Source organism: Apus apus, chromosome 2 (genome assembly GCF_020740795.1).
Source record: "Apus apus isolate bApuApu2 chromosome 2, bApuApu2.pri.cur, whole genome shotgun sequence".
Classification (NCBI taxonomy): domain Eukaryota; kingdom Metazoa; phylum Chordata; class Aves; order Apodiformes; family Apodidae; genus Apus; species Apus apus.
The window spans coordinates 108411518-108431331 of NC_067283.1; the positions used below are offsets into that span (position 1 = coordinate 108411518).

Consider the following 19814-nt stretch of genomic DNA (forward strand, 5'->3'; position numbering starts at 1 on the left):
TTAAAACATATACCACATAAAACCAGCTATGGTGTATCAAAGACTTATTCATTTTACCTGAATACATAGTTGATGTACTGTTGGTCCAGATCACTGGGAGAGGAGGGAAAGAAAAAAAGGTGTTCTTTTAGTAATGCAGTTCATTTGGTATAAGAGATCAGCATAATAAGTAGCATTATAACACTGTAATATTACATAATATTAATATTATATGACACAATGTTATAACTAGGTAATACTAACAATATAGTCTAATTACATTAATTAGAACCATAATAAATTGTTATATTAATATTATCAAGACATTAAGCAGCATATTAATTTACACATAATTTGCACATTATTTCTGTTGTTACTGTGTCAGTGGGAGTCTCATTTAAAGTGAACACCAAGTGAACCTGACTAAAATTTAGACCCTTTAAACAGAGATGGAAAATGGTTTTGAAATACATGAGCTTACCCATAATCTATACACACACATATATAACGTACATATTCATATTATGTAGTGGCAACATATCCATCTCCATCCATACAGGCAACTGCAGATTACAGACACTGTGAAAACATAATGCCACCTACTTTCAAGACAACTATTGTCTGGCTGAAGTTTTAACATGGGATCAACACAAGGTTTCAAGATTTTTAAGGTACTCGGCCATTCCAGTCTGGTGGCAAGTCACCAGCTGCTACACACTTTTGAGACTGTCACAACCAGAGATACTGACAGATTGAAACCATGTAGCTTTCAAGGCTAACACAAACTAACATTTCCTCTTGATGACTGTGCCAGTAATCAGGGGTTCTTTTTCCAGGACTGAGTCAGCATCCTTTGATAACACACTGTTTAAAACTAATTCAGTGTTCAAGTTCACTGAATAACTGTCAAAAACCACATGCTGTTGTAATCCACAGTAAATAAGGCTCCCCTTGAAAGAGAAGTCTTTCATGATTAAACAAGAGTAGCCCAGCTGACACTGACAATGCAGAGATCCCTGCACTCTACCTGACTCCTACACAAATATGTCTCTAACCCTCTTTGATAGCAACCTCTTTCTTTTAAAGAAGAATATGAAAACACATTACCTTAAAGAGTTAGGTGTCCATAACCTGTTAAATACTTTGTAAGCCCCTGTAATTGAAATGACATCTGTAATTGCCACATTATGCAATCATTCTGACAAACAATGGCTTGTTTGGCCGTGGCATGGGCAGGTGTGGAACCTCTTTGAATTACAGTTTAGCAACATGGCACAAATGATGCTTAAACCATGAGCAAAAATGAACCTGTTGCTTCAAATTAACAGCTTTCAAAGTGCTGCCATCTCGGAGCATTGCCATGCTACGTGTTTCTGCTAGTCCTTCTGAAGAAAACTCCTTGCCCTCAGCAACTACAAAGGAGTGTACATGTGTGTGTGTGTACATATGTGTAAATACATACAGAAAAGTATCACAGAACAGGTTCTTCAGCCCACCCCATTTTTTTTGGTAACTTCTATGATGTATTAATCTATGTAGACCCCTACAGCTGTTGGCTCTGAGCTGTATTTCCTATTTGGAGTTCTCTCAGCTCTAGGGTCTCCAAGTTCTTCACATTCTTGACCTACCCACCTCTTGGTTAGCTCCCATTTCTATCGTGGGCAAAGCTTTAAGCACTGAAGGCAGGAACAATGCAGCTTTCAGGCTCTGTTTTTTCAGACCCTTTCCTCAAGACTTTGGTGTGGTTTTTTTTTATTCACAAACAAATCCAGCATGAAAAGCAAATAGAACACTATGTAACAGATGTCCTCAACTCTGCCTCTGATAGACAGGCTGAAGGGTAGAACAAGTCCTTTCTCTAGTGCTCTGTCTTGATTAACTGTGCGATAAGTTAGTTTATCTTTTTGCCCTTTCCTGTAGCACCTTTATTCTGTTTCAGTTGATAGGAAGTCAAATTACACCAAAAAAAACCCCAATAGTCATATCAACAAGTTTCTCACAAAAAAAAACAAAAGAAATGGGAAGGAGCTACATTTTGAGCACAAACATTATGCTGGCACTTCATACACACTTCAAGTATACAGAAGAGGCCTCCTGAAGACTCTCTAAGCAGTTTTCCACCTCCTAGCACTGCTTTACAAATGAGACCTCCTGGCTTTGTGAAAGCAATAACATCACTGTTACAGCAGACAAATATTTGAAGTAAAAAATCCTTAGCTTTTTGTTTTATCTAAATGAGCTAATGTTTACCATATAACATTTCCTAAAGGAAAAAAATCAAACACACTTATTTGTACGTTAACAACATTTTAGAATGGGAATGGGACCTCTAGGAGACACAAATTCATATAAACATACAAATTTTACACTATGAACAGACAAAATAAAGAAGGAATTATCCCTAATTTACAGACAAGATTTAAAATATGAATGAGTCACTCCCTAAGTCTATAGGACAGCTAAGAACCAACTACAAGTCCCTTTTTATCCAGCCTAATGCTCCAAAAGACACAAATCTATTAGTTAAAAAGTACTACTCTTTTCCTTCAGTTGTACTGGGTCTGACCATTTCTAGCTTTTCAGGGAAGAATTATGATTTATCCAAATCAGTGTTTAGTCTGAAAAAGACAAAAGAAAACTTAACAGGTCATGCAACTCATTGTAAAACTTTTTTAAAGTTTTGTATATGATTACCCAAAACCCCCAGACATTTCAACATCCTTCCTCTTGAAGCATATTCCATGATATTTTAGATTATTTTTGTCAGTTTTAAAATAAAATCACTGTGTGCAGTAAAGCTTCAGGACAAGTTATTGTTTATTCTGTCTTCATGTTTCCTCTCCCCTCAGAAAGAAGGGCCTCTTAGTAGGCAGCCATCAAAAACTCCCAGAAAAGCTTAGTGCTGTTTAAAATTGTATGTGCATTTTGTTAAATGACTGCAATACCTAGTTTATTCTTTTGTTGTCTTCAATGTAAAAATCTGTAAAAGGAATGCACTTTCTTATCTTCACTGAGCTCCTTAATTCTTTCCAAGCATTTCTCACATCAAGAACTTTATATATCAGTAATTTCATAATAAAGCTGATTTATCCAACACATTTACTTTTCCTAATTCTTCCAAAAGAAAATTACTTACCAACACAGACCAAGTGAATTAGAGCCCATAAATAACCATTTGGATCAAACTGCAATAAAGAATATTTACATAAATAAAAGCATGTTCATGTGAACATTATTTATTGCTGTTTCACAAAGCAAGTACAATGAGTGGGAGCTATGAGCTATGCTACAAAAAAATACCACACAAAAAACCAAAACAAAAGCAAAACAACCAAAGAAGGTGTCCTGGTTTGAGCTGAAAGTTTTCCTGTCCTACTTAGCAGCCTGGCATATGCTAGTTACCCAGGCTGTCAGCTAGTCATGGCGAGAAGAGCTCTATTTCTTTCATATATCTACAGCATTTTAAACAATCTGAGCATATGCAACCCAGTCTGTTTAGTCTTGTATTGGCAGTCAGGGAGGGGCAAGAGGATCAGAGGAACTGAGGTTTTTGTCTTGTCCCCCATCTCCCCTCTGCTCCTGCATCAGCTATGCAGTTTCTCTCCCCAAGCCCCCGCTAACCATAGAGTACCCAAAAGAGTGATTTAAACAGACACCTGTCTCTGAAAAAGGCAGGCTCTCTTCACAATCAATATGGAAAAATAAACATTTTTGAGAGGAATTTACCTGCATGTTTTAGATGTCTGCTTTCAGGGGAGATGAATTATACACCAGAAGTTCCTGCTCTGCACCATGGTCTATGAAGGAGGCTAACGCAGGTTCAACACTTCTGATGGCTGCATTGGATCAGTTTTATGCACAAAATTTCCCAGATTCATCCCACCTGACTTCAGATACTAACTAAAGTGTCTAAACCAAGGAAATAGCCTTTCTGACTCCCAAGGTCTAACTGGAGCTCTGTTACACACCTGTGTGTCACATAAAGGAAGGCACACTGCTGCTACCAGGAGGAACAGCACACTACAGAGAAAAAAAAGAACAAACAAGAACAAAAGCTCATGAACTGGATTTGTACTCTCAGCAAAGTATGGGCAATTCAACTCAATTTTAGATTGACATTTCATTTATTTAATTTTTATTCCATATTTTAAAGTAACTTCTGCCACCAAAACTAAGTTTTACATCATGCATTCTTTGTAACTCATACACAGCAAAGTTGTATGAAAAGAGAAGCAGGACAAAACATCTCATCAGTGATGAGAACAAGCTTTTTGGTAGGGAATGTTATTCTTCACTTGCCATCTGGCTTCCCTAAGCTGCTTCAGAAAGCCCAAATCAATAAATTTCTGGATGTGAATGGCTACCAAAAAGTTCTTCTATTCAGGTGAATTACCTAGCACAACACCAGCAGAAGTGACTCCATTAGAAGTTATGGTGTAACTCCAGAACGCAGTAAAGTGGGAGTAAGTGGTATCAGACTAGAAATGGCTTAACAACAGCTCAAGTCCTCCCCTAGTCCACTGATGCGACTCAACAAATTCTTAACCTGTGGCTGAATCAGTATTTCTACAGGCTGATGTGGAATTTCTTTGGACAGTCACTATAAATAATAACAAACACTGGCTTTTGCAGCTTATTTTCCTGCCGTCTAGGGGCATGGGAAAAGACAGAATAAAGATGATAAAAAACCTGGCATCCTTGATAATAACCCAGTGGTGAAAACAAGGCCACAGTAAGTCAGATAATGGAAACAACAGGAAGAAAATCAGGAAAATGGTGCCTCTAAGTACACTAAATAATAACCCAGCATTACCCAATCTAAATACAGCTAAAAGATTACAGAATGTAGAGGACAGCAAATACATGTTCTTCAAGGGGATGGGGAGAATCAATACATGACTGCCTGACTTCTGTTTGTCTCTTTACTATCTCATTTTTTAAGCCTAAACAACTAGGGCCAACAAGGGTTGGTAGGTTGTGTAGGTTAATAGAAGTGGTTCTAGCAGAACTGCATATCACTCAGCTTTTCTTTCTCAGAAAAGGCATTTTTCACAATTTTCTATCACATTCATTATCTTTTACTGTTTAAGATTACCCACTGGAACTTCAAATATGATTTCTATCTTCTTTCCAAAAACATACTTAAAAGCACTGCTTTGTTATTCAGAAAGACTGGTCTTCTGGCTTTTTTATTTTCAGGAGGAAAAAAATGTATCTATGTAAGCAATGGTTAAAAAAAAAATACCTTAAAAATATTTAATTGCTCCTATGTTGCAATTTAGACTCATCGCCCATCGCCCACAGGAATGTGCCTTACATTCTTCATTGTTTTGGTGTGCCATTATCTGCAGCAAATACAGAAGCTGGAGCCAAAACAAGTCTGAATCTGAATCTGAGTAGTTTTAAAAGCTTACCTACAGACTTTCAGATGAGAGGCCTGCTGTAAAAAAAGAAAATATTCGTTTTAAAAAATTAAATTTAAAAATAAAAATGGTGAAATAGTGCTTTCTCTACGAAAAGCAGGAAAGTGATAACACTTACTACATCAAACACATAAAAAATCCGGTGAGAAAGATTTAACAGTCCATTATGTTCACGCACTGTTTCACAAATTTAATTTGAAAAAAAAAGAATTAAGAATACAGATCAGCCTACGTCAACTTACTTTATATCTCCAGATTACTTACCAGCACATAAGACCTAAAACCAGATGTTAGCTTTATACGTGGTGCTCAAACTTAACTTGAACTATATCTAAACAATGTTTGGCATGTACTCAAATATTGGGCATTCTTAATTAGCTTCTACCCCAGTCAAATCAGTCTTGGTCTAAACTCATGTGAGTTTCTCAATTTTTTGGTCCAAAATTGTTCTCCAGAAGGTTCTCAGAAAGACCTTGCATTATCCTTGTCCATAGGACTTTTGTTTTCCAAGAGAGGAGACATAAACATGTGAGCTAGAAGGAAAATACGAAACACTTTGATAGGGACACTAATGAGAGGATGATGCAACAGGAACATGCCATGGTACACACTGCTATGTCCTTCAAGCATAACCTTGGTGACCTCTTCAGTTTGTTAGGAGTAGCAAACATGGGACATTTATTTGTCTTCTATATACACAACAAAGGTAATGAATGGAAGATCAGCAAGCCAGAGGCCACTGTAGAAACAACTTTGTGGTTAATGATTTCCCAGTCATACCTCACGCAGCAGCTCTCTGGTCAATTAGAGAAACATTTCATAGCCTAATAAGAAGGATCCCCAATATAGTTTGTGAGAAACAAACCCAGCTCTTGCTAAAAGGAACAGGAATTACTTTTCTGACTTTAACAGGTCCTGGGACAGATTCTCAAGCATTCAAAACAAATAAAAAAATCCACTACTTTTCCTGCATTTCATGTGGAGATGTGATTTATCTATAATCATACAATGCATAAAATACTAGATACATCATACTGGTTAGATCCAAGCACCCAGTCCTCCTCCCTCTCAGCTCAAACAATGAGATTCTTATTTGGGGCAACAGTAATTCTCAGAAGAAAAAACAAGCAGGAACAAGCCAGTCTGAAAAATGCAGATCAAACTGTAAATACACATTTGCAGTGTTTCATCAACTAAAGAGGAAAAGAAAACAACAACACAGATACCTGTCAACAGCAAAGTGCTCTCGGGGTCTCATTTAAGATTATCACAGCAAGACTAGAAAAGCACATGGCACTAATGCCCATATTAAAGGAAAGCAGGTGTCTTGATATAGGGTAGTTGTATCACAAGAGGTACCTTGTATCAATTAGTAGATCAATTACCTCTTTCTGCACAAACTTCTGGAACCCACAGGTTATAACTTCTGCTGCATTGTGCATGGTGAGGAACACTGGGATTGGCTGCCATTGGGAGAGAACAAAAACACCCAAATCAACACAGAACAGTCACCCACACAGGAAGGGGCACTCCTCTTAGGGACATCTGTCCCACGTGTTTGTGGGTTTGGGTTTGATTTATTTATTTTATTTAAGCTGCAAACCCATGCCACATCTCCTAAAAGGGACTTAGACCCATTCCAATTGCTGTTTCACAGCACAGGCATCTTAAAATGCAGACCTTGCATGCTTCTCACACTTATGAGTGCCCAGTCAGATTGTTTGTAGGCAGCTGCCTTGTTGAGATTTGCTCCAGGTTTCTGCCTCTAGTTTTGCCTCTTTGTTCAAATATCTGCAGCCTCCTCGGTAAAGAGTTCTCATTAGTTTTCCTGTCTCTGTCTATTGCTGCTAGCAATACAGTGTAACTCCTAGCAACAGAACTATGGGCAAGATTATTTTGGGTGATTGCTTTCAGTTACTGCTAGGAAGAGCTGCCCAAAGTTAGGCTGGAAATGTAATAGCTCACACACAAGTGATGTTGAAATTATACCCACTGAGGTATCTGGACACCATCCCAACATGAAATCATTAAGAAACAAACACCAGTGATAACAGTAATGAATCAAACACCCATCGCCCCAGGCAAACCCGACCAGAATTAGTGGCTCATAATACTACCTCCAAATCAGATTCATGGTCTCTCAGACAGCTGAAACAGAAGTAATTCTCTGCTCTGATTAAGATAATCTAAAGACTAAGGCAATTTTAGGAAGTAGTATTTCCCCTCTTGTGTATAGTATTTAAATCATACAGGTAGAGAAAGAGTTAATTTCTCAGTCATATCCCTGCTTTTTAAATACCAAGTGATGTATGTAGCAGGTATCTCTTAGATTTGACTTTGTATTTAGAAATCTGGATTTTCTGGATTTTTCTTTTCCTTCCCATAAAGCTGGATAAACATCACAAATTAATCATTTTAAGTCACAACAACTTGGGTGGATCCATATACACAACAGTTACACCAAGATAACTTTTAATACCTCTCAATTAGCAAGGACTGAAAATCACACAAACACAATGGGCATGAAGTTTTCACCAATTCTGAAAACCAATTCTTAAGCCTGTTGCTGGAAAACTGAGAACGTACAACCAGAAGTATCTAACACAAGCAGCCTGAGCCTGGCACAATAATAGGAAATACAAGACATAACTACACACAGGGAAAATTGACAGCAGAAATTACATTCTTTCTTTTATGAAGCCAATTTATCGGGGGTTTTTTTCCTCCTCCCTGCCTTTGGCTCCTCCAAATGTGTTTTGGAGCCAACAATGGCTCCAGTTCGCCTAGCCCAGTTAACCTTCTCCATATGTCTATTGTCTTTGATGTGAGTATTTCTTAAGTTTGTGAGTGGGGTTAATGCTGCTGAAACTAAAGGTTTACTGGTTGGGCAGGCAGAGTGAATAGACTCTGTCCAAACCTCCCCTCACAGCTCTGCATACCTTTGTTAATGCATCACACTCGAGAGCTAAGCAGCCCTCCTCCAGTTCCAGCCCTGAACTCCTGGGCAGGGGAGACTGCCAGCACCTCTAGGGAGAGGCACAAACAGAAATTAAGAGTGTAGCCCTGCCAGTATATGGGATTGTTTGAAAGTGGGCATTCCTGGCTTTGACCACAAAATTTCTCCTTTAGGAATTAATCCGCCTAATTGAAAAGCACTGCTGAGGTGAGCCAACTCAGATATGAGTTTAGGGGAGTCCATTTTCCTTCTCACTGTGTCTTAAAATTGCCTTATTCAAAAGTTATGCTAAGTAAAGCTTCTGTGTAGGACTGAATCTAGCCCCAGTACAAGGCATTACATAGCAACTATGGCCTAAGACTATTTGTCATTTTGTCTTTCCTCCTAGAACAGCCACAGTGTTAGGCCTCTAAATCCCCATTCATGTACAACAAAAACCCATTCAGAAATGAGAGATGTTCCTTATGAAACAAAACATTTGGGATACAAATCAAAACTATTCACAGCCCCTCTGCCACTCCAGTGTATCTCACTCTTGAATGACCAGAGCTGGTACAGGAGGGAAACAAGGTAACTTACAGGCTGAGTAGGAAGTAAGAAGAAAAAGCAGAGAAGATGTGATTCATTTCTCCTCCACCTCCCAGGTGAGCAGACAGAAAAGATGATGCTGCCCAGGCTTTATTGCTGTTTCTGGACAGGCTCTCCTTAGGGATCTTTGCTCAGTTTACACCAGAGAAGCCCAATGGAACTTGCTCTGACAAGGAACCAAGAGGAAGTAAACGCAATCAGCCCAAGACAGAGCTAATTAGACTGGATATTATAAGAAACTTCCATCACTGAAAGGGTTATCAAACATTGGAATGGGCTGCCCAGATAGGGGGTTGAATCACCATCTCTGGAGATGCTTTGGGTTAGCTGGTTTAGCACCCAACTTGGTACAGTTAGGTTAATGGTTGGACTCAATGAGTCTCAATGAGTCAATGGTCTTTTCCAACCAAAATGACTCTATGACTCCAATTTCAAGGCATGGGGCTTCTGAGCACAGGCCTGTGCTTTCCAAAGGTCACTTAAGTTAGAGATAAGGCACTCAGCCTTCTTTATGAGGACAGAGACCTCCTGTCCTTTTCTGCCCTACCTCTCCACCAGGATGTTCAAGGGATCACTACAAGCAGAATCGTGTCAAAAACTCCCTTTTGAGCCTTCTTGAAATGTAGGAGCTGGCTCTGGAATTATATTAAGATCCACTGAAAGAATGCAGAAGGGAACTAGTGCAGAATCTGGCCTTGAAGACTGCATAACATCAATAAGACATTGTCGTTTTTTAAAAACGTCGTAGCTTTTTGGTTTTGTTTGTTTTTTTTTCTGTTCTGTTTTTCAGAAAGACTGTACCATTTAGGTAAAAATAATTCAACTTTAATTAAAGCAGATTTGATATTCTCTAAACATTTGGTGGCTTATTGCAATTCAAATGGATCATAGAACTGATCCATCTAACCCTTCCCATGATCTCTTTCTGACCTCCAATTAATTTTTTCAAATCTTGTAAAGCATCAAAAGACTCTAACAGAAATTATCTTCATTTTTTCCCTGGCAGGATTTCCCACAGATCCCACAGCCCCATTCCCCCTTTTGCAAAGTTACAGGTCAAAACTTCTTCAGCTTCTTCGCTACTTGCACAATTCAGACCAGTGAGGATCTATTCTGCAAAACACTGAGTACTCTAGAGAGATGCTGGCTACTTTGGACTGCCATGGAAGTGCTTTTTGATCCTGCTACACACTTCCTATGACTGGGCTGCTGCTTTAGCACCATTAACAATGTATTACTAACACTCCTCTTCCCCTCTTTGCCCTCAACCCCAGAACAGCATCAAACACCTTGTATGAAGGGAATGTTCAAGAGGCTTTTACTTGTGCATTTCTTACCAATCTAGACAGTGCCCTGGAGCCAGCATAAATAATGCCAACAAACAGTACTGAAGCAGGAAGCCATGACAGGATTTCAGATCTGTGAAAACAATTAAAATACCATTACTTCACCACATTCTGTTCACATACAGTCAGCAACAGTTGCTTGCAAGGAATATAATAATATGTATGTAAGTACATATACTTCAAAGGTGTGCATATTAAATTCATTGTCTGACTGTTCAGTATTCCTCCCATGTAGTAAAGAAGTCTGAGAACAGAAATTAATCACTTCATCCAATCCCAGATAGGAGATATCTGCAGATGTTTTCTTTCTCTTACTCTCTCTGGCTTCTCTCCCTGCAAAATTTTTTCACAGCAATTACTCCTATTGGTTTTAAGGGAGAGAAATTTCAACTGATTTCCTTGATTCACTGTAAAAGGAAGAAAAACTGACAAATGAAGGCAGAAAATGGTGTACTTGCACAGACAGCACACATTTTTACCATGTACAAACACACTTGCCCACCCACACAGTCATTTCTCAGCCAGATTTATGAAGAGATTATTCCTAAAGATCAGATTGTCTCTGTGGGAGCCTGTCTCAAGCACTCCTTTGACTGAGCCAAACTCCTAGAGGCAGTTCGACAACTAAAGGAGGAATGAAGTCATTGCAGATTGATCTGATATTTTTTTTAGCTGTGGTTACTGCAGTAGGGTCAGCTTTCCATTCTGAAAAGGGGCTTCAGAATTTGCACTTTTCCCTTTATGCTCTTGGTACTTAAAGGCACAATGGGATCAGGTAAATTTCAGAGAGAATAATGCAAGGGTTTGAGCAAGGGAGGAAAGGAGTAGCAGTGCTCCAAGGGCCTGATCCAAAGACTTCCCACTGCTACCCCATTCACTCTTCCCAAGCTTTGGACTAAAGTCAAGCAAATGTTAGTGAATAATGCTGGCTCTCAAAATTAAACCAAACTGTTTGTAGTTCCTTAATTTGGATTACACTTCCAACCAACATCTAAGAGCTAAAACCTCATTATAGGTACGGCTACACTACCACACTTTGTGGAACACAATAAAAATAGATCAATAAATCATTAAATCAGAACAGTCTGAATGAAGATAAAACGTGCCCAAAGATTCATGTAAGCACAGACAAGGAAAAAAACCTTAAACTTCTCATTTCCTCTTTTTTTAATTCATCATTTTCTAAGCTACTTGATCAAAAACACAGGGTAATGAAAATATCTTTCACTGGCATAAATATTTGTTCTGGGTTTTTTGGGGGTAGTCACCAACCTTTTTAATAAACACACTGTTTATTTTAAGGTTATTGACTTTAACTGGAATTTCACTGAGACCAGGATCTAAAACTGTCATACCTCATTACCAACAAGTTCACATGAGACACCAACAAAGATACCCCCACCTGACTGGAACTGCAACAAATGGAAGAAAGGGGGAGGAAAGAAAAGAAAGAAAGGCTGGGAAGATGAAAGGAACACAAGATGAAAACAGAATTTTCATTTAGAACATAACACACCCTCATGTTCTCCACCACTAAATTCTAGGAAACCCAAATACAGCTACATCTCGAATGCAATACTGCAAAGTGCAATGGAAAACAACTTCAGATGCTTTTTCTATGATGTAAGGATAGAATTTTACACTGCCAAGTGGGAATTTCAGGACTAAAAAAGAATGCACATATGTGTTAGGACCAACAATCTGTCTTGTATATAAACTAATTAGTAGCTTCTTATGTTGGCAATACAGTGATGCACCTGCAAAACAGGAAAGCTCTGTGACATGAAAGAAATGACATGCTTGTGGTTGTAGGGCTAGTAGATCCAAAGCCCACTAAAGCATATGGGTAACTTCTCCCAAAACACACACTTTGAAGCCCTGGTTTAAGCAAGACTCTGAACTGCTGCTTAGCTGTGAGGAAAATTCAGCAGTACAAGAAATGCCAACCAGAACACATAGGACTTATGTGCCTAGAAGGGCTAGACAGCAGCTGGGTGGCAGATCTCAGCACTGGAAGCATTATGCAGATGCTACACATATCCCTCTGTGCTCCACAGAGCCCTTGCTTTGGATACAAGTTTTGCAGACAGTCACCATTCATCTATTAGAAGCAATGATGATGCCAACAGTGTCCCTTACAGCTGGGAGTACTGGGGAGAAGCAGATGAAAAGCGGGATATCCACAAAACCTAAGAGAAACTACTCTAAGTAATCTATTTTTTATTTGGTCTTTATTGTGAAGCTAGTATTCCTGGCTCTAGACAAAGGGTTATGATATCCATGCAATCAAATAATTGCACTGAGGCACGCTGGGAAAACCTGAACTGGTTCAAAAAACATATGAAATCAGTCCACATGGCAGAAGTACTGAGACTTTGTAGAAATAAACAAACAACGGGTAGAAATGTATCATTTGAAGTATGACAAGACTGGGGAGTGGGTATGGTGTTCTTACATATTCTACACACGTACCAAAAAAACCCCAACCCAACCAAACCCAACCAGATTCAGAGAACAATATTCTGTAAGAGGAGGGGAAATGCCCTCACCTTTGGAGGGGGAAAGAACTTGAGCGGTAGATAGAAGCTTTGAGACATTATGTTTGTATGTTGGGGAGTCTTTTTATTGCATTTTTGGGTTTTTTTTGGAGGGGGTTGGGGTTGGTTTTGGGTTTTCTTTTTTAATACAGGAGACATGTGCTACAAGTCCAGTGCAGCAAAGCATTAAAGCATGCGCCTAATTCTTCTAAAGACATTTAAACTCATGCTTAAGTCGTTGGCTGAAATATAGCCAAAACATATCAATTAAACCTGGCAATTTAATTCAGTCTTCTCTAGAACAGGCATTCCGTATTGTCTAAAGCAATGAAGAGGTTTCTCAAGATGTATTTTAATCACTTTTCCAACGGTGTGCTGACATCTAGTGGCCTAAAGTCTGCATAGCCAAAACACGAACTTCTTTTTTCATCAAAACATTTTTTAGGTAAAAGCATTCCCTTCAACAGCATAAAAAGGCTCTTGCCCAGTATTTTCTTTAATGTGCTTCAAGTTTTGAAGAAAAACAAAACATCTTTTTCAAGCTGGAAAAAAATATTCAACTTCTTCAATGTCATGAATTCAAGCAAAAGTAATCATCTAGTGATGAAAAGTTAGGCTAAAATGATGTTACTGATGGCTGTATCCCTTTGTCCTTTAGACTGTCCTGTGAAGACAAACTCTGCATAAACAATATGCATTTTCTATCAATATATGTATCAGTAAATGCCACTAAAGCAAGGTTTGGACCCTAATCCTGCCTCTTCCTTTATCACTGACAGCTTTTACACCAATGTCCCTATTTTATCTACACTACAGATAAAAGATAGGACATATCCATTCTGTTTCCATTTACAGCTTCACTTAAGTTTCTGTGGTGATGTAGTCACTTGCATGGACACAAAAACAGAACTTAGTCAGGTTCTTCTGACATACATGCAGGATTTCATTCCAAATGAGGAGATTCAGTTTCACCAGACAACTGTTTGAATCCCAGCAGAAAACTCACCACTTATCACTTGCAAATACAGAATCACTGAATAAAGTTACATTAGAAGGTAACTCTAGCAGTCATCTAGTCCACTCCACCCCAGCTTCAGAGCCAAGTCACATTACTCGAGTCATTGTCCAGTAAGTTTTTTCTATCTCCAGAGATGGAGATTGAACAATTGCTGTGGGCATACATCTTCTAAATTACAACATATTGGGAAATAAAAAAAGATATGCCACAACCAGTACTGCAGAATGGATCCACCTGAGCAGAGCACAACTCTTCTGAGTTGTCACATTCACTTCAGGCAGATGATCTTTGTCTACATAGCACCTTTGAATTTGGAGTTTTATTATTATATCAGTCCTGTACTGCAATAGCTGCTCTTGCTCTGTGGTTATAAAAGCTAGTTAGGAAAGGGTGAATTATTCCCATTTGTGGGACAGGCTTCCTGGAGAAAAAGACCGATCACATTTGTGAACTTCACTGCACGTTAGCAAGGTTCCTCTTACAATACTATAAAATAATCCAGGGAAGAGATGTGGAGAGACAGATAAGTTATCCTTATGGTTTTCACTAATGGCTAAGTTTTTTTATTGTCTTACCAAGGGGTTAAATTGAATCCACTTTGTATTAGTCATCAGCTGAAGTGTGTGTCACAAACATTCATTAGACTAAAACACAAGCTCTTTCCTACACCTGTGAAGCAGAACACATACAAACACACACACACAGACTTATATTTTAGCAAATCAGTAACTTCCACAACCAACTTAGCTTTGTCATAACCCAGGTACGGAAAAGAAATATTTAGCAGACACTGAAAACCCCACAGTACCTTGAACTCAAGTTTATCTCCACCCAGCCCAGCTTCCAGGAGACATGAAGCAGAAGTCCACCCACTAATGTCTGCCACCTGAAATAGAAACAAAACAGCACTTCTGAATTGTTTGTCCTTTTTAACCATGTGGAGCATGACCTTAGAATCCACAGAATTTCCCCCAGCACACCCATGATTGAAGTTATCTACTGTTCCTCTAGGTTTCCAGGGATGCCACTATTCCACTTTGCATCTTTCATTTTTGTGGGCCTCTATTTCCTCCGAAGTTTCTAATACTCTGGGGCTTCCATCTCCTGTTTCAAATGTTTTGTAAATTACCATCTACCACAATTACTTTAGTAATATTATCGAATCCCCATTTTCTCATCTCTTCCCACACGTTTTACAATAATAATAGTAATGTTACAGCCACGATGATCTGAAGGTGCAAGGCATGTGACAAGAGACAAGTATCTTTTCTTATATAAAGTGTCATTGCTATAACAAATAAACATGATTTCAGGATTCAAAGACTCGCTTCAGCTGAATAACAGGCCCCAAGGATGGCATGTGTAGCCCTAGTGGTTTAAAATATTAGCTCTATGACTTCCCATGGTTATTCATGCTGGGCTTAGATTACAAACTTACTCAAACTGCTTTCCCCCCCCTGCATCTTGTGTAGCAAGCACCAAGCGAAATGCCATCAACAATAACATCATTATGCTGCATGAGCCTCTGATTCAGAGGTTCTAGAGAAAACATCTTTAGAGCCAGACAACCTTGCATATAAACCACAATACCGCAGTTTTCTCATTAAAAAGGTAGATAACAATTACATACATTCTGCACTGTCTTAATTAATGAATTTTACTATCATAAAGGCATTCCTTAGTCTATAATGGAAATAGTATAAGAAGCCTTGGAAATGCTTGCAGATAACTTAAAATTAGTAGTGATACACACTTTTTTTTTAAGACTTTAAAATAAGTTATTAGCTTCCTTCTTCCTTAAGCTAGTGGTTTTCAGAGGGGTGTTTCATGTTCCTTGGGTGAAAATCCTTCAACATCTACTTCAGACAGAGATCCTGTACCACAGTGTTAAATCACATTAATATCTGTAACAAGTACAGACATTATTTCATTTATTATTCCCATTCACTGCAATGCATTTAAGCAGTTATTTAAAATCTCTCTCACACGTACACTAAAAAAAAATATTCACTCTGTGCAGTATTACATACAGTTGGACAGTGTCAGAGAAGAGCGAGCTCCTTGTGAACATTGGTATGATGAATATTTGATGCTACTATCACAGCTCACTTCACCTTTTTTAAATCAGAAGCATATGAGAGCTTAAAAGCCAGGTAGTCCCGATGTTTGCCACAGCTTTACCATGCTCTACCAGTGCATGAATTCCCATTAACTTTATTCTGAATAATTTCCATTTGTCTTGGGTTTTAAGGACAGAAGTTGAAGTCTTAACAGTTCCAGATCCTTAGAACTACGCAATATAGTCTTAGGTTACACAGGGAACAAAAATAATAGCAATGAACAATAATTACATGCACTGAGAATAACACGCTTTTCCTTCTTTGCTCATTCTGTCACAGTTCTAAATGAAGGTGCATCTGAGCCACTTAATTTTCAAGGAATGGTCACCTTTAAAAGCCAGAACTTAGGGAAAAATTTTAAGATGCTGAGATGCATTTCCAAATAATAGAAAAAGGAAATAACTGTGGTAACACAGATACCATAACGTCGTTGCTTGCCATTGAAATGTGCTTTTTTATTGTTGACTTACCACACTTGTATTTTACACACATTATGCAAAACCCTTTCCCTGTATGATAAAAACCTTGTCCAAGAGATTGTGTGTGTGTGTCAGAACGGAAGAAAGCATTTGTTGCATACTTAGTAGAGCTGAGTACACTCAAAGAAAATGGAGATTCCAAAGGCAATGATTCCTAGAGTTAACCACAGTTCTGAGCCCAAAAGTCAGGCAAAGCTGTAAGCCATGCTAAGCAGCAGTAAAGGAATTAAAGATACCCAGTGTCTGCAGATTCTATCATTGTATCAAAAGAATAAATGGGGGAAGTCTTGACTCTAAAAGGCCAGATTTTCACTAAAGGTCTCACAAATTACTAACAGCACTGATGGTATATATGGACACTTGGCAAAACATTACATTTCTCATTACAACCATTAAGATACAACAGTGACTTGTAATGTAGTTACAACAAACGCCAAGCACAAATGAATGACATTTCCAAAGAAGACAGGCTGTACTATAATGGCTACTTTTCTCTGCTGAAGCACAAGACTTTCAGAAAAATAAGCAATTATGAAGTCTATATAACTTCATTACATCACCATCACCATGTTTTATAATCAACCAAAACACATTAATGAATGCTTTATTGGGGTTTCATGGAGTATGCTCTCTAGACAGCAAAAGCCAGTAATGACAAGAGGTACTAAAGTTAGCTTCAGCATGGAACAGCAATACATTTACTGATTAAAGTCATTTTTCAAACGACTGTATTCTTAAAACAGTACTTACCCTTGAAAAAGGGTAGGGTAGGTGAATTTCAGGACAGACAGGACATACTGGAAAACAAACACCAAATTAATGGAGAGCAAACATCTACAGCATTAAAACATTAACAGTCAATCATGAGAGCAACAAACACAAAAAGTTTCTACCAAAATAAAAAAATTAAAAAGACCAAAAAAAGTTTTCAGTAATTTCTCTTTCCATGGCAGAACTGCTGGCTGCTGCCCTAGTCTCTGTGGAAGGCAGCAGACACTGAAATACGTAAGATATGGAGTGGACACACTGAAAGATGGAGAGAAGGCTGCCTGAACTGCTCTTTGACTTTCTGAACATACTCCATGCATCACACTGAATGGGAAAAGGATTAACAGGAAAAAAAGGAACACTTGTGAATCAAAATCATATCATACCACACAGGTGAACTTTGGCAAAATGAAGACCAATAATCTTAACATAATTGTCTCCTGATGATTAATTCATCTTACAGACCTCACATTCTGTTCACACACCATTTTGTGTAAAGTCCTTTGGAGATGTAATATATGGGGGGAAAGAGAAACAAAGCCTCTGTGTCACTGCTTTAGCATGCTTTGTCAAGATCTGCATATATGGATGCTAGGGTCTTTTCCCACTGTATATGCATATATGCAAATATGAGGCAGAAATATGCATGCCTTTCTGTATGTACATCAGAACCTAACAGCTTTTCACAATGAAGTGTACAAATACTATGTCTGCAAAGTAAAAGAATGACTAAAGCTGCCTCAGACGAAAGGAAAAGTACTTGCTATTCCTTCCTAAAGCCAGCAGAAGCTGTCAGCAACAACAGGAGATGCTGAAAGCTTCCTACAGAGAGAAAACTGTGCTGAGCACTTTGTAAGGTCCAGTTTTTCAGTCTCGGTGGTGTCGCTAAGAAGCTGGCATCAATATACAGAGGCCAATATACCTCCTCATGTCTATAACCTCCACATGTCTGTATCGCCCACTTGGGTTTATGTACCATCTGCAACAACTTAAAGGTCTATATTCTGGTTATTTTTAATTTTAATACACCAAAACCTACATTCAAGTTCGAAAATGGAGGCCCTAGGTCAAAGTCCTTTCAACTTTCTCTCAAGTACTGCTAAGCCAGGTACATTTTCCAATGCATGATGCAATTCAGCAGCTCTTCTAGCCCCTTTCTGTTTAACTAACCGCCAATCCTAGCGATTTGTCTAATCAAGCTTGTTATTTCTCCCTACAAACTTCACGTCTGGACTTCAGCCTACTTTTGGTCATCCTTAATGGCAAGTATACCTTGGAATAAAAACCAGTGGCCAATGCTGAGAAAAGGTTTCATTTTCACTTTTGAAATGCTGCTTTTCCCTAACTCTCCCTCAGGAAATCCATACCCTGATTGCTTCAAAAACGTCTTTCCTTTCAGAAATCTGTACCAGAAACACAGACACACCCTCTGACAAATAGGACAGCAAGGAGTGGTTAGCCTATCTCTTCCTCCCAGAGTCAACAAACTACACCAAACTGCATTTAAACTATGCAATTGTATTCATAAAGTGACCATCCTCAGCCTGCTTCTCTTTCTGCTTAGACATTTCAGCATTAGCTACAGGCAATTAAGCTGCACAGTGGAAAACAGAGTTCTTGTCCTTAATTTGAGGTTAATTAAACTGTCAAAGGGTCCATGGAAATTAGTATTTGTTCCACTACTACTGTAATGAGATTTCAGATTTTTCCCTTGGACACTTGGTACTAGTGTTCTAGCTAACAGATTGAGTGTGGTGAGACCCTGGCACAGGTTGCCCAGGGAAGCTGTGGCTGCCCCATCCCTGGAAGGGTTCAAGGCCAGGTTGGATGGGGCTTGGAGCAACCTGGACTAGTGGGAGGTGACCCTGCCCATGCAGGGGGGGTTGGAACTAGATGATTTTAAAGGTCCCTTCCAACCCAACCCAGTTTATTATTTTCTTTTGGGAATGACTGTGCATTCAGTGGTTGCCAGACACCCAACAAAAAAGTACGTCCTGCACCAATGTTGCTTTCAAAGCAGCGCAGTTCCTGGGTCGATAATCAACATTGCATTCATTTGAATAAGACGATGGTCACCCCTTTACTCTCCTCAACATGCCATAACTGAAACATACACGTCACGGAAAGGTAAAGCCACCGGACACTGAGGAAAACGGGGCCGGCGGGAGAAGACAGGCATCTCCCCCTCTGACAGCGCACACGGGGCGGGGCGGCAGCGGGCTTTTGGGCTGAAACCCCGGGATTTTTTCACTCGCGAGTAATCCTTCCCCGGGAGGAGCTCGGCTTTCCCCGGGTAGGGCTGGGTGAGCAGAGGGCGCTGTCCCTCCTCCTCCTCCTGGGTCCCTGCGTTCACCTCGCCGCCTCAGGCGCGGCCCCGTCCCGCCGCAGCGCAGGAACTGCCCGGCGCCCGCATCGCCGCCCGCATCGCCCGGCCCCGCCGAGACGCCAGAGGCTCCCGCGCCCGCCCTCACCTTGTTGGTGAAGTAGGAGGCCAGGTGGAAGAGGCAGAAGGCCAGGCCGCCCGCCGGCCTCTTCAAATACATCTGTCACTGCGCGCCCCGCCCGGCGGCCGCCATCGCAGCCACGCGTCGCGCCGCGCC

At 39.5% G+C, this 19814-nt stretch overlaps 1 protein-coding gene across 1 annotated transcript in view; it reads right to left on the reverse strand.

The window, feature by feature from the left end:
• TMEM241 (transmembrane protein 241) overlaps positions 1 to 19814 on the reverse strand; it is a 61379-nt gene extending 41565 nt beyond the window's left edge. Inside the window, 10 exon segments of the mRNA XM_051612847.1 lie at positions 58 to 93; positions 1087 to 1132; positions 3116 to 3164; positions 3948 to 3999; positions 5394 to 5419; positions 6788 to 6865; positions 10284 to 10365; positions 14656 to 14733; positions 17197 to 17243; positions 19686 to 19814. Of these exon segments, the coding sequence (XP_051468807.1) occupies positions 58 to 93; positions 1087 to 1132; positions 3116 to 3164; positions 3948 to 3999; positions 5394 to 5419; positions 6788 to 6865; positions 10284 to 10365; positions 14656 to 14733; positions 17197 to 17243; positions 19686 to 19757 (566 nt within the window). The 5' untranslated portion in view covers positions 19758 to 19814.